The 14,084-nt window shown below is 38.1% G+C and overlaps 1 protein-coding gene across 2 annotated transcripts in view; it reads left to right on the top strand.

The window, feature by feature from the left end:
* Positions 1-14,084, top strand: part of LOC139756918 (uncharacterized) — a 93,750-nt gene that overhangs the window by 29,975 nt on the left and 49,691 nt on the right. The window contains exon 1 of one of the 2 annotated variants that reach the window (XM_071676848.1): positions 8,665-9,113. The exons of the other annotated variant lie outside the window; for it this stretch is intronic. Coding sequence (XP_071532949.1) covers positions 8,907-9,113 — 207 coding nt within the window. The 5' untranslated portion in view covers positions 8,665-8,906. Of the gene's footprint in view, positions 1-8,664; positions 9,114-14,084 lie in introns of those variants that run through there. 2 annotated transcript variants of the gene reach the window in all.

Genomic DNA, 14,084 nt, shown 5'->3' with positions numbered 1-14,084 from the left:
TTATATGGTGGAGAAGGATTGAAAGATAGCGCTTCGGACTTCTTTATATATACACGTCATTTCAAAGGTACCAGAGAGCATGGAATGAGATCAGTTGGTTAAGAAAGGATGGACAAGGCATGAGAGGACTTAAAACGCCTAGGTAAATTCATCTGGAGTAAATTGTCAATTGGAGGAGTAGGTGGTCAGGTTAAGTGATTCAGAGGGAAAAAGTTGTCAGAGATGTATATATATACGAGGAGCTGAATGACTAGTTCAACAGTGTTTTCACAGTGGAAGACACTGTAGCCTCAAGACGAGTGAAATGGATTGGGCGATAGGTTCCTGGAAACGATATATACATATATATATATATATATATATATATATATATATATATATATATATATATATATATATATATATATATATAGAACAGACAATAATTGACTGGTAGAGGGCTTTGGCCCATATATAAAGTTCATTGTCCTGATGAGGCTTCTCTCTGCGTACTGAAGATGAGTGCAGATACGCCTGACGGTGCAGGAGAGTTTCAAGATGTTGCTGGAGGAAGGTAAGATGCCGAGGTAGTGGAAGGGAGGCAAATGCCTTGTAGAAAGAAGACTAGGAAGTTGAGTCATAGACGAGTCCCTCTGGCGAACGTGGTCTGTTAAGTCCTGGGAAAGAAACGTAATCAGAAAGCAAGTGTTATAGCTACTCGCCAACGAGAAATGACGGAATTGAGAGACCACGTATTTGGGAAAGTCTGGTGTAACAAACGCTTCGGACATCTGTGAGAGAGGGGGACTGACTGTAAGCATTTGTCACTTCGTAGGAGGTGGGTTAACGAGGTGGATCTTCATTCAGGAATATAGGGGGATATTCTCATGGATAGAAAATTTGATCTCGGTAGGAGGGAACAAAGAATGCATGTCAGAGGAGCCTTCTGGTGATGATTTGGGGTCAACTGTGGCTTGAAGAAGAGGGGTGTCGGCCCTAGACTGATTGTCTAATAGCTTACCAGGAGTGGATTTATAACATTAAATATGTGTGTGCGGGTGATGCTTTATTAGGGGGATACAGACCATCTTCGTATTCATAGTTGACCCTATGACGCACAGTTAATGAAATTTAACGAGCGTGGATACAAAGTAATTAGATTGGGACGTAGGAAAAGGACGCAGTGAAACTATGTCAGAAATTAAGAAGCTGGAATCAGAGAGAGAGAGAGAGACTTGGGAGTCTGCATTATATCTAATCTGTCGCTTGGGAATCGGCAATGTACCTAATCGGTCGCCTGGGAGCTACTCCTGGGGGGAATTGTAAGAGACAAAATGTCTGCTGGCAAAGATTAGAATTGCATTCAGGTAAATGGAAAGGGGAATATTGAGCAAACTGTTGAGGTCGCATGGTAGGTCAAAGCTAGAATATGCTTCGTAAGTTTGGTCTCATCGCTGGTAGCACAAAGAACTAAAAGAAACTGTGGAGAGGCGAAATTCTGCCATAGCCGAAGGGTTAGTACCTTGACAATAGGCATGGTACCAGGATTAAGATGGCCGAGTTATAGTGAGATGTTAGAGGTCAGAACTTTGTCTTAGAAAAGTATAAGAAGTGAATTCATAAGCTTTTGAATTTCTAAACCAGTCTGATTGCTAAAGTGAGCAGCTCGAGAGATGCAAAGATGAAACAACCAGTGGCCATATGAAATTAAGAAAGTTGTCAGAAAAGTTAAGGAAGTATTTTTGAATTATGGGTAGTGAATGAATGGAATAAACTAAATAAATGGTATAAGGTAATAGCTACAGTATAACATTAAGATTGATAAGTTGTATGATAATTAAGTTAAAGACATTGGGCACCACAGATGTAAAGTTCCCGTTCTGTACCATAGAATAGGTGACCGTTTGGGTAGTGAACGTTGAATAGGTGGCCTTTGTTTAAAGATTTTCTGTTCAAGACACGCGAGAAGCCGGTATGTTGAGGGAGTGAAGCGTGTGCGGCCCCCAGAATTATTCTTTCTTGCAGCTATTCTTGTTAAAGAGGTATTTTACTGGAAGGGTTGTTTAAGGTATTAGATAATGCTTGCCACTGAGATACGTCGGTTTACCAGCGCGTGGGAGGCTTCAGGTATTTATTGGGGATATATGCCTCCAACAGCTTGGGTGATCGACCTAGGACTCATCTCAGCAGCTTGGACCCGGCCCAGTCTGTGTGGGTTCAAGACCTTCGAAGTAACCGCTAGGTGAAGGGCAAAGAAGGAAAAAAAAAAAAAAAAAAAAAGAGATTCCATTCACTGAAATTATGATACATGTTGAAGAGGCAGTCAGTAACACCCGTCAGCGGCCAAGAGTGTCGCGCTTCAAGCATTTATTTTTCTCGTTTAATCTTTTCCGAGCCCGAAGCGTTACAGCTGGTCCGCCACTGTGGTCTTTGTGGCTGGTAGTTGTTGACGAAACTGAGGTTGGTAGCCACTCAAGGAGACGGCTGCCCAAACTTCATTATTTTTGAAGTAGTGCACTTGGTGACGCTCTTGGGGCGATTTCACGACAGCCTGTATTGTCGCGGATGTTCCTGAATTATTATTTAAGTCGTGTATTTTCAGACTCATCTCTTAATGGTCGCTTTTGTTTCTGCTGAGGATAGATGGCAGTGAATGATCGAGTGACCCAGGAATCGGCCAAGGAAAATTCTTGAGAAGCAAGGACAAAACTGCGAAATTGAAACTGAAGAATTCATTTAGTCAGGTATTATTGGAGGTGTAGAGACTATGTTGACAGGAAAGGTAAGTTGAAGAACATTGAAAATTAATGCATTAGGGCAATAATGGCACAATTACGAATGACCAGAGGATCTAAGTAGACGAAAACTCTGAAGGAGTAGGCCAGCGGTGTGGGTTTAGTCCAGAAATACAAGAAAGTAGAACAGGATGTGGGCCGATACGGGTCATTGATAACGTTTGGACAAAGTGGTGTAACGGCAGGCTGAAGAACGTGCTTAGCATGAATTTGTTAGGGTGTGCCTGAAGACGAATAAATGCAAGTGAGAAAAACTCGCTTGGGAAATAGCAGCAGCCAAAACATTACGAGAGAAATGGAATTGGACTAAAAGTAGAATATATATATATATATATATATATATATATATATATATATATATATATATATATATATATATATATATATATATATGAATGCATTTTTTTTTAAGGTTTCAGTCACGGACCAGAGGCCACATTAAGGCCGGGCTATATTTGAATCAAGTAGAGATTAACGAAGGGAAAAAAGAGTAAGAAATATTAAATTTTTTTGTAAATTTTTTCAAAAGTGCCCGGTCATAGTTATTTGGTAACACATGAAAGGGCAGAGAGTTCCAAAGCGAGTTTAGGGAAAGAAACGTATAACTGAAATGGCTCACTCTTGAGTTGCCAACGGCCACACAAGTCATGCGACGTAACAGTTTGCCGAGTATTGCGTGGTATGGGTAATGGCGGGGGCACACAGTAATACCTATAACAGAGGGAAAGTGAACCAACATTGCGGCGTAGGACAAGTGATTCAAGTTCAGAAGTTAGCTTGGGAGTTGATAAGCCGGACGATGCAGGTGTTAGGAAGAAATGATAGTTATGCCAGTTACTGAAGTGATGCAGGTGTTAGGAAGAAATACGTAGTTATACCAGTTACTGGTGTTACTGAGCTGAGGTCTGCCTTGAAGATGTACTTCTCTCTGATCTTTCCGCAAAGAACGTGACTGCAGGAAAAGAAGGTGGACAAAAGAGAAGTTAAATTGACCCTTTTACATTAGAAACAACGTAAAGTTTCAGGAATTATGGTGGACGGTGGACCTTGCAGTATTTAGTGGGGAAAAAAATATAAAAGATTGTGTTGTTGAGGTAGTATGCAATCCTGCAAACGTGATTTTTGAGACTGCAGTTCTGCAACGTATGATAAATGGGATCTGATATGCAATAAAATGATAAAGAACTGTGAGGTGAATGCAGAACACGCATGCAAACCTTATTTTGATTTTTTTTTTTTTAGAAAACGTCAAGGAACGGGGCACTTCAATTTGTATGGGAGTAGTAGTTGTGAAGCCGCGTGTGGTTGAATTGTATATAAGAAAACTTCTATAGCATGTTTTGCTTTATACTGAGCATTGTTTTTACATACAATTGCCTGGAGATAGAAAATTGTTAGTTCTAACATTTCTCTCAGAGAAAGCTACAAGGATGTGCCCGAACACCCCGCATTTAACATGGTCGCCACAATACATATAACCTCGCTGATCTACTGAAACGTAATGAAATAATCTATGAAACCGTTAATCAGACAGAGGGAAGACATTACTGATGTGAATAATGGATGGTTTATCATTCCTCATTTCGTGCCGATCTGGCCTCGGCAGTTTACATCCATGTGTTTTTCTTAAGAAACAAGAAACGGTCTTTTTATGTCCGTGTGACATCGATATGTTCCTTACTTAAACTGTTTTCCACTTCAGAAACTTATGATTTATCATTTTCCTGTACTTGTGCTGGATTGGGAATTTCGGCCATAACAGGAGCGTTTAAGCTAAATATTTAAAAAGTAAGAAGCATAGACATCAAGCAAATTGCCTTAGCGTTAGATGCCGACGGCTGTTTGATTAGATACGAGCTGTCCCATTCAAATTTATACTTTGTTAATTTTTCGTTAAGGAAAACCCATTATTTTATTGTATGCTATTGGTTCCTGAGCATTTGTAGTCGGTATGAATGATTCCTTTACATGAATTTTATACTTATTTTATACTTATGTGATATTTGAGTCAAGACCAACGAACGTAAATTAGTTTCTGAAGTGGGTAGTGACGTCCAGCTTGTAAGACCGCATTATGAAGTATATGTAGGCGAAGTGTTCTGCTTTCGTATTCAGATCGTCACAGTTGCCAACCTTGCAAGTGGAGAGCGCTAAACCACTGCACGAAGTATCCTGTACTTAGTGCCTTTATTGGAAAAATAAGAAAATTGAACAGGTGCCGAGGGGCATATTTGGGTTTGGGGTATATATGATTCGCTTACTTTTCTGTGTGAACCCTGAAAAACAACTAGAGATCTCTGGGATCGTATGAAGTTGGTCATTGTTATATTATTTAAGTTCTGTAGTTTCCCCTCTATATAAAACCTTTTTTCAAACGTGATCCTTGAAAACCTACTTTAGTGACTTTTAGACATTTAAGTTCCAATAATACGTTTATAAATGTTAATGTACTTAAGTATAACCAACATATTTCCCTGAGTGAAACCATTTTTATATGTTTCTAAAGGTTTCCACAAATAGCCAGTGAAGTGAAGTTGTGAAAGCAGAACAGGAAACGATATCTTTCAAATATAGAAAAGTTTGATGTGTAGTTTAGGAGTATTCTCACAATAGGCGATAATGACATCGGACGAACACTGGTTAAGTAAGTTGTAAATTGTTGGTCGTGGGATGTTAGCTGCAGCTTGACTAGGCATGCTAGATGTGTGTTATTGCATTATGGTCTGTCATGAGGTCCTTTTATAGCATTATATTTTGTTGGCAGATTCTTATGTTGTCATTTTGTTTGCTTCTTTTGACCACTTTGGTTTATGAGTGAGTGTTGGGAAAAAAAATCCAGCTAGTTGTATAAGAGGTTTGGTTTATGAGTGAGTGCTAGAAAAAAAAGCCAGCTAGTTGTATATGACCCTCAATGAGTGTGACGAGTACAATGTAACGAGTCGGGTCCACAGTGAGTAAACCTTCCAGTAATTGTATGTTGTGTAACGAAAGTGCGCTCCGAAGGGAACCATTAACATAGTGTTGAGTTAGAGACTAGCAGCTGGACCATGACTTTACAAATCTACTTAATATTCGTTATTATAATAAAGCTTTATGAATCAGCTTCTGACTGTTCACATCGTGTTACACACTGGTTTTTATCCACAAGTGAGACAAAGACTTTAACAGTGTGAGAGGGAGGAATATAAAGTACAGAGTTTGTTTACACAGACACAAGCAGTCAGCGTGTAGAGATGCGTTGTAACAAGCGCGCGCGCGCACACACACACACACACACACACACACACACACACCATGAAAACGAAATTCGTTGTACTGTATCATATTGTATATTATAATGATCATAAAGTTACACTAGCAGTAGGGAATCCTAATCGATGGTAGAGCTGTGTCAATGACGTTGATGCAAGTTCTCTGAAATTCTTTTGATATCTCCGTCATAATAGGAAATCCAGCAATATCCCTTGGAAACCGTTAGATAACAGTTGCATTTCTCTGACCAGTGCAGTGGCTGAAAGGGCATGGTGTGTAAGGGAAGATGTGGTGGTTCCTATCTCGGTGACGGAAATGATTGACTTGAGAATAGTGAATTTGAATTTGTGGTCATGATCAGAAATAAGGCAGAGAAGCTCGTGCATCGGGGAGATAATCGGGGTTTGCAATTTGGTAGGGCCCCTTTTACGGCGCCTCAAAGGATTCACTTCAATCATTAGCAGGGGAAATAGATGTTTCCTAAAGTGAGTATACTCCTTTTCATCTGCTAGCGATGACACATCTCCGTAGGTGACTTGTAACTGGTGGTGTAACCTTTTGTAGGCGAAGTCTGGCTGCACAGAGGGAATATATTTGCTAAATATAGATGGTAGACGGGGCTTTAGATAACTGAGACCGATGAGATCATGCCTCAAATTTTAATCGTACTAAATGTAGTTGAATTTGTACCGTGCTATGATTACAGGGGTGTTTGCATAATTGCAGAAAAATTGACTTTCAGTTTTACAAGATTTGGATTTATGTTCAATTTGGCGCATAATATTTTTCACTGTTTATAGCCTTATGTACAAATATATGTATATTCACCTTTAATGATACGTTTATTAGCATTTTTAATTTATATGATGGTACGTAGTGAACCAGCCACATAAATCAACAACGATTAACGAAAATGATTATAAAGATATTTTCCTTTCAAATCAGAACACACGGAAGGCGAGTGGTGAAACCGCATTAACATTGCAATTTGGCGTCAAGATATTAAGAGGGCGAGATGGACCCGAGCGGTTAAGTGTCCGCATCCCGTCGTGAAAGAAAGGGAGCAATGTTTCTGGTAATTTTCATGATACAGAGGATGACTATGGTACATTCAATCAGAAGATGTGCACGTACAGAGTATCATTTAGGCACAAGCTTTATCAACATCCAGAGGTTCAGAGTATGTGATTTACGATGTAGAGAATGTACTGACATTAATAATGATTACTAATAGAAGAGGGTCTGAGATGATTAATTTGGAGAACACCAAACATTTACGCTTTCGTAAGAGTTACATGATGGATACAGCTCAGGGTATAATAAATCGGGTATTGGAAGACAATACTCGGAAGAGCATCAGTACTGAAGTGATAATTTATTACATACCTCAGGTCATGCGGATTGAAATAACTAATCAGTTTTACTCGCAATTTACACTTGCAACCTTAACCTATTTTTGCGTCGATTGCACCTCCACACTCTCCTCTTAAAGGTTTGACGTTTTTCCTGCTGTTTAATCTGATACCTATAATTATCATTTTCAATTAATGACATACCTGACACGTCTTTCAGCATCTCTTTGAAGGCTTATGTCTTTAAAGGGCTGATTCAGTAGAGTTTGGCTTAGTTGGATCCAGTCTGGTGGGAAGAGCAAGGAGTTGAAACAGACAGGTTGAACTAGGTTATCACCATGTCCATGTCGCTGTCTAAATGTAAGGGTATCCTTAGAAATTGCAATGTGTTGCTTATTGTGGGTTTCATCTATGAGGGAGTGAATATCTTGCCGGGTGTGTGCCAGAGTTACGCAAGCTGTTTCAGAGTTGGAGGGTATTATAGGATAATCCCAGAGGTGGACTTATATTTCATTGTTAGAACATTATCTCAGTACACAGCGTATGGAGTTGGACCAGTTGCTATGTTTTTCTTAACCGGAATTGAATAAGGTTGTTAGTTAAATAGAGCACAGGCCCCAACCGACTTTCCCCCGGCCTGTAAGGAACCATCAGTATATGTATGCATGGTATTCCCAGCTACACTGTCAACAAAAATAAACATGATGCCTTTTATTTACATCGTTTCAGCTGATGCGTACTTATAGCAGGCTTATCGGGGTTGAAGCGTCACTATCGGGGTTAAGGCGTTTGGATGATGTACTGGTCATACTGGTTTGGTGGAATTTAAAAATCGCGCTCTGGATTTTAACGATTGGAATACAGAAATAAAGTACTTCATATATATATAGAAATAAGGATTGTAACAGCGTTTATTTGGTATGGTAATATATATATATGTACATATGTATGTACATATATCTTGCGTTTGTTTTCGTATTTGTATATGTGTGGGTTGAACCTCTAGGCGGAGCAGGATATGCAGGGTAGGGTTGAGGGGAGGGGGGGAGAGTATCATCTGGCGTGTAGTAGTGTTTCTCAAGGGAAAGTTTGGCTACGGTACTGAAGAGTAACCTTTTTAGTTGTTAAGAGTCATATATCTTTTTTATATTTATCTGAAAGTATTGCTTATCGTATATAAAGTAATGTTATAATACTTTGAATGTGGGGATGATATATTTGTGTTTGTTTTGGTGAGAAGCTGCACAGTAAAAGCGCGGGAAACATGGAGTTCGCCCTTGGCACTTAGGTTAGTGACGCTACCCAGCGCTTTGACAGCTTTCAGCAGTAGGCGGTTCCTTCAGATGTTAAGATTGTAATATTTTGGTGTTACGAAATGGTATCCCTGCTTACATGAAGTTTGAACATGAGCTTAGAAACAACAGTGTGCTTGACTTAGCAGTACTGAATAGGTAAAAGCAATGTGTAACATGGAATGATACCCTGTCAAGAACTATATTGGTGAATTGTGCTTTGGACTGACATAACCATGGCATTTAAAAGTGACGTTGAGTTTTTGCTTAGCGATACTTTGGACGCATTTGGTGATCTGTGGGGAGAAATTGAAAATATTACTCCAAACAAACCAGTACCCAGCACTGCGAGTGGTTACAGTACCGTCTGTGGTAATGTTGATGTCAAGAAAATCCAGGCCATACAACCGCAAACTTATTGGCCCTCTACTAGTAGCAGTCAGGTAAGAGCCCTGTAAAATTAAGATTTCATGGAAACATGTCGGGGATTGAAACTAATTATATGCCACCCCATGTCAACTTAGTGGGCTGGCCTTGAAGCACAGGGATATTGTGGGGTAAAAAGTTAAATACTTGGCAGTTTATTAGTATTTATCATTGCTTTATTAGGATTAACAAGCCACACATTTTTCTTATCCGTTATATCCCTTCCATTAACAACTGATCTTGAAAGATGGGTGATATTGGTAAAGATGGAAAAACATTCCCATAAATCATTGTTTCTTAAAAACAATGATATTCATTATTAAGATGGAGAACGAAAACCTTGAACATGTGCATCTTCTCTAATAAGTTACCTAAAACTAAGAAAATTATGCTAATCTAGACCAATAGGGTAGATTTGGTTTGGTTATTTTTTTTTTCCAGCAGTATCCTGCTTCAGGGCCCTGTCCGCCCAGTAGGAACTTAATCTTGACACATTTATCTTGCATCAACTGTGCAGTCGTTTGACTTGCACCTATTAATCATCTTACATCTATAGTGAATTGTATTAACAGTTTGTAAATGATTCATATAATTTTCATCCATTTCAATTAAGTGAGTGACACTTTGAATTGGTACATTACCTTTTCAAGGTTATGGTCAAATTCCAATATAGGGAAGTATTGAAATGAACTTAAGAATGTCTCAAGTTTTGTTTTATGTTTATGTACTGTGTGGAGAAAGTAAGACTAGTAAGTGTAATTTGGATTTTTTTTTTTTTATAAATGTTGATGGTGGAAATGGCCATGTAGGTAGATCAGGGAAGTGGGTCAATATAAAAGAAAATGAAAATTTTAGAAGTCAACACGAGTGATTAAAACCTCATGCAACGTCCCTATGCAGCTGACATGAGATATATATATAAGGTTTAGCAGATATATACATAGTTATAGCATTATTAGTATTTCACTGTAAATCTCGTTGAAGTGGTGGAACTTACAAAACTTGAAGGTATCTCATGAAATATGTTTGAAAAATCAAAATTAAGGGCTTTTAAGGATCCAGCACTGGAAGGTTTATGTAGAGTTAAAGTGCTTTCAAAATAAAAGATATTGGTTTCAACATGTCCTTACAGGAAGAAGCAGGTGCTAATGAAGTAATTAGAAGAAATCTTTATTGTCCCCTTGTCTATGACATGCATCAGCCTTGCCCTATGTCAGAAATATGCACTATACCTTGACTTAAAAGTGGCAATGAATCGAACTAATACTGTATTACATTCTTTGGAAGTGCATTCCAGTAGGCAGCAGCTCCAGTGGCAAACCTGTTGCCTGTTATTATGATTTTCCAGTACTCTGATTTTGTTAGGTGAAGCTGGTTCTCTCAAGTTGTGTTGTTTGGAGTGTGAAGAAGGGTTGTCGTTTTGAAAACCTCAGTCATATCCCCTCTCCTCCTGTCTTGGAGTGTTTGCATGCCCATGATAACTGCATCTGGCCTATTGTCATATTTACTTCTGGGACTAGCTTAGTTGCTTTGTGCTGTGCTGTATCTGTTCAAGCAGTTCTGAGTTTTTATTTGATAGAATGACCAACATTGGTCTACATATATATTGATAGGTCATTACATTATGTATCTAACTTGGGTCTGGTAAAGTAATGAAAATGTTCATTTGTGAATTGATATAATTTTTTTTCCTATGATTCTAGTGTTCATTTGTGAAGTGATATAATTCTTTTCCTAATGATTCCCAGTCTGTTATCAGCTATGAATGCCACATGTGTAGATCATGTCAGGTTAGATGCAACCGGTACGCTGATGTCCTCATCCTTAGATTCTTCTAGCACACAACCTTTTTAATAGTTTTTTTTTTTTCCAGATTGCATGGCCTTACACCTACTTACATTGAAAGGTGATAAGTGCTTCTTAATCAAGTCTGTTTATGTCTGTAATGCTTCTACATATGGCTTGGTCTTGATACCATGGCAACTTTTATTTCAGAAGCCACTTTTGGAGTTACTAAGAATATCCTCAGTTACTATTGAAATATTGCATGCCAAGGACACTGGTTTGCAATTTAGGGCTCACCTGGATTTTATTCCCTTTTATTTTTTGTTATAGGATTATATTGAACTGGCTAGTCTGCACACGTACAAACTTGACCTATATTATTCAAATAGGATTTGAAGATTTCCAAAATTGAGTTGCCTAGAATGTCACCAAAGGTTTCTGGTACCATTGGAAGGGGGACCCCATCATGGCTTGGAGATTTCTTTGATTTTAGAGTTCCCAGTTTCTTAGGCCTCGTTTTGTCTATAACAGTTGACCTGGTTTCTTGGCCTTGAAAAACATTTTGGATTTAGAATGGACCAGGATTTATTTTCCTGCACATGCATGGCCTGAACAATTTATTGTATAACAGAAGCCAGACCTAATATTTATTTGTCTACAGGGGCTGTCAGGGTCTCTTAGATGGATCCATTCTCCTCATTGTTGGTCCAGGAGCTATTACTTATTGCCTCAAGATGCTCGTGTGCTTGTCATAGGCTTGGGATCTTACTTTGACCATGTTATCTTCTCAGATAACATTATAATTGAAATGTCAGCAAACTAGGATCTCTGTACCTTATTGTTGAAATAGTTCTTTTATAATATTTGAAATAGAGGAAAAGCTCGGCTGCATGAGAAGTGAGGTAAGGTTTTCATAATTTCTGTTGATTTTTAGAAGGGTATCATATAATTTTTGTGAAAATTAACCTTACATTTTCCCAGATCTTTATGACTATCTCCATTATTGACTTGTATTATACTGGTAATGATGATGATCCAGATTATGCTTTTCCAGTCTTGTGTGTTCTCCATGGATCGTGGTGTACCGTTATTGTTAAGATGACTGATAATATAATTTATTCAACTGAAGTACAGACAGGTAATAGCTTTTCTGGAACATTTAATTAAAAAACCAGCTAGAGGTAATAACATTCTTTATCTTGTCCTCACCACTTGCACAAACTTAATCAACTCTTGCAAAGTAGGTGAGAGTTTGTCAAACAGCAAGGAAAGTTTGGAGATGAAGTTAGGTTTTGAAACAAATGACATCAAGCTTTTGATCCCACCCAGATTACAAATTATTAGACATGAAATTTGCAGTAGGACAAAACATCTTGACAGTCACACAGTAGAGGAAATGTGGAATAATTCTAAAAACACAGTACTTGACATTGAAAATATGCATATTCCATGAATTACGAAGAGAACTTGCAATATTTCAAAACCATCATGGATGAATAGGAGAATAGGACTAATTTTCTAAAAGAAGAAAACATAAGGAATTCAGATCCAAGGGAACTGATGAAAATTCCCAGGGATTAATCAAAATCCAAAGAGAGTGTAAGGTCATAAGACGGAGTACATTTGAGGAAGAAAAACAAATTTCATTGAAAGTTGAGAATACTTTTAAGGAATTCTTCAAATATGTAAGAAAGGAAAACAGTAAAAGAAGGAATTGGACCACTATGTAAGTCATAACACACCGGCTACTGACGACAAGGAAATGGCTACCATACTAAATTATTCTTCTAACTCCATATTCACTGTTGAAGAAACATCTTGAATACTGCAACTAGTGAAATTGTTGATGATCTGATGAAGAAGAGATGAAGGTTAGAAAAATAAAGAGCTATGAAGTACTGAAATACCTGGACCAGTTAAATCCTGACAAAGCTAGTGACCCAGATAACATAGCTCCAAGATTTTTAGAGGTCAGGAGACAGCTGATATACCCCATATCAAAAAATCTCTATCAGAGGGTCATGTGCCAGCTTACTGGAAACTAGCAGGTGTGCCTTGAACTACCACCCAATTATATTTACGTCAGTGTTTGGTAAAACTGTGGAAAAAATAATGGGATAGAATTGTCACATTTCTAGATCACAAAATTATATCGAACAACCAACATGGTTTCTACAATAGAAGATCTTGCCTGACAAATTTGTTGGAATTTTGAATGTTATTTACCAGATTTGGGATGAAAAAGTACCGTCTGATGAAGTATATATAGATTTCCGAAAATGTTTTGATAAAGTACCTCAAGAGACTTTTACATAAAGCACACGGAAAAGTGAACTCTGTACATGGATCAGACACTGGCAAACTGGAAGAAAGCAGTGTGTAGTATTAAACGGTGAAGCTTCAGATTGGCTAAGTGTAATGATTGGTGGGCCACAGGGGTTGGTTTAGACCCCATTTTTTTCATGATATAGATTAATGACCTGGAACTCAGTCTCATATCTAAGATCTCCAAATTTGCTGACAATACTAAACTGGGGAGGTAGAGTTGTAAACAGGCAGGACTGCAAAATGATTCAAAGAAATCTCACCTTGCTTGCAGAGTGGTCAGACAGATGACAAATGAAGTTTGATGTAGACAAGTATAAAGTTATGCACTTTGGAGACAAGAATATATGTTATGCATACAAACTATTCAGAAACTCTCTAACTAAAAGTGAATGAAGTAAAGGACCTTAGAGTTGTCATTAGCAACAATCTGAAGTACACTAAACAGTCTCAAGCACCACCAGGTAAGAAAAAACAACCAAATGTTAAGCTTCATAGCCAGGAACATATATTACAAGACACCAGGTACGATTCACATACTTTATGATTGTTTAGTAAGACCACACCTTCAATATGCAGTCCAGTTTTAGTCCCCAAACTTTAAAAAAGATGAGTAAAGATTAGAGGAAGTACAAAGATGCACAACAAAATTGACCCCGTATCTTAGAAATGTGGCATATGAAGAGAGCTTAAAACAATTGGATCTTTTCTCCCATAGAAAGCATAGACTTCGCAGCAACTTAATCTAAAAGTGCTCAAAATTCTGAACAAGTTTGATGACATAAACCAATGATATCTTTTCATGATACATGAAAGTATGGTTACCAAGACAATTGGAATAAAACTCAAAAGCTAAAAGATGTAGTACAGACATGGGG

The sequence above is a fragment of the Panulirus ornatus genome, chromosome 2 (assembly GCF_036320965.1).
Source record: "Panulirus ornatus isolate Po-2019 chromosome 2, ASM3632096v1, whole genome shotgun sequence".
Taxonomy (NCBI): domain Eukaryota; kingdom Metazoa; phylum Arthropoda; class Malacostraca; order Decapoda; family Palinuridae; genus Panulirus; species Panulirus ornatus.
This window is presented reverse-complemented; position numbering and strand designations above follow the sequence as displayed.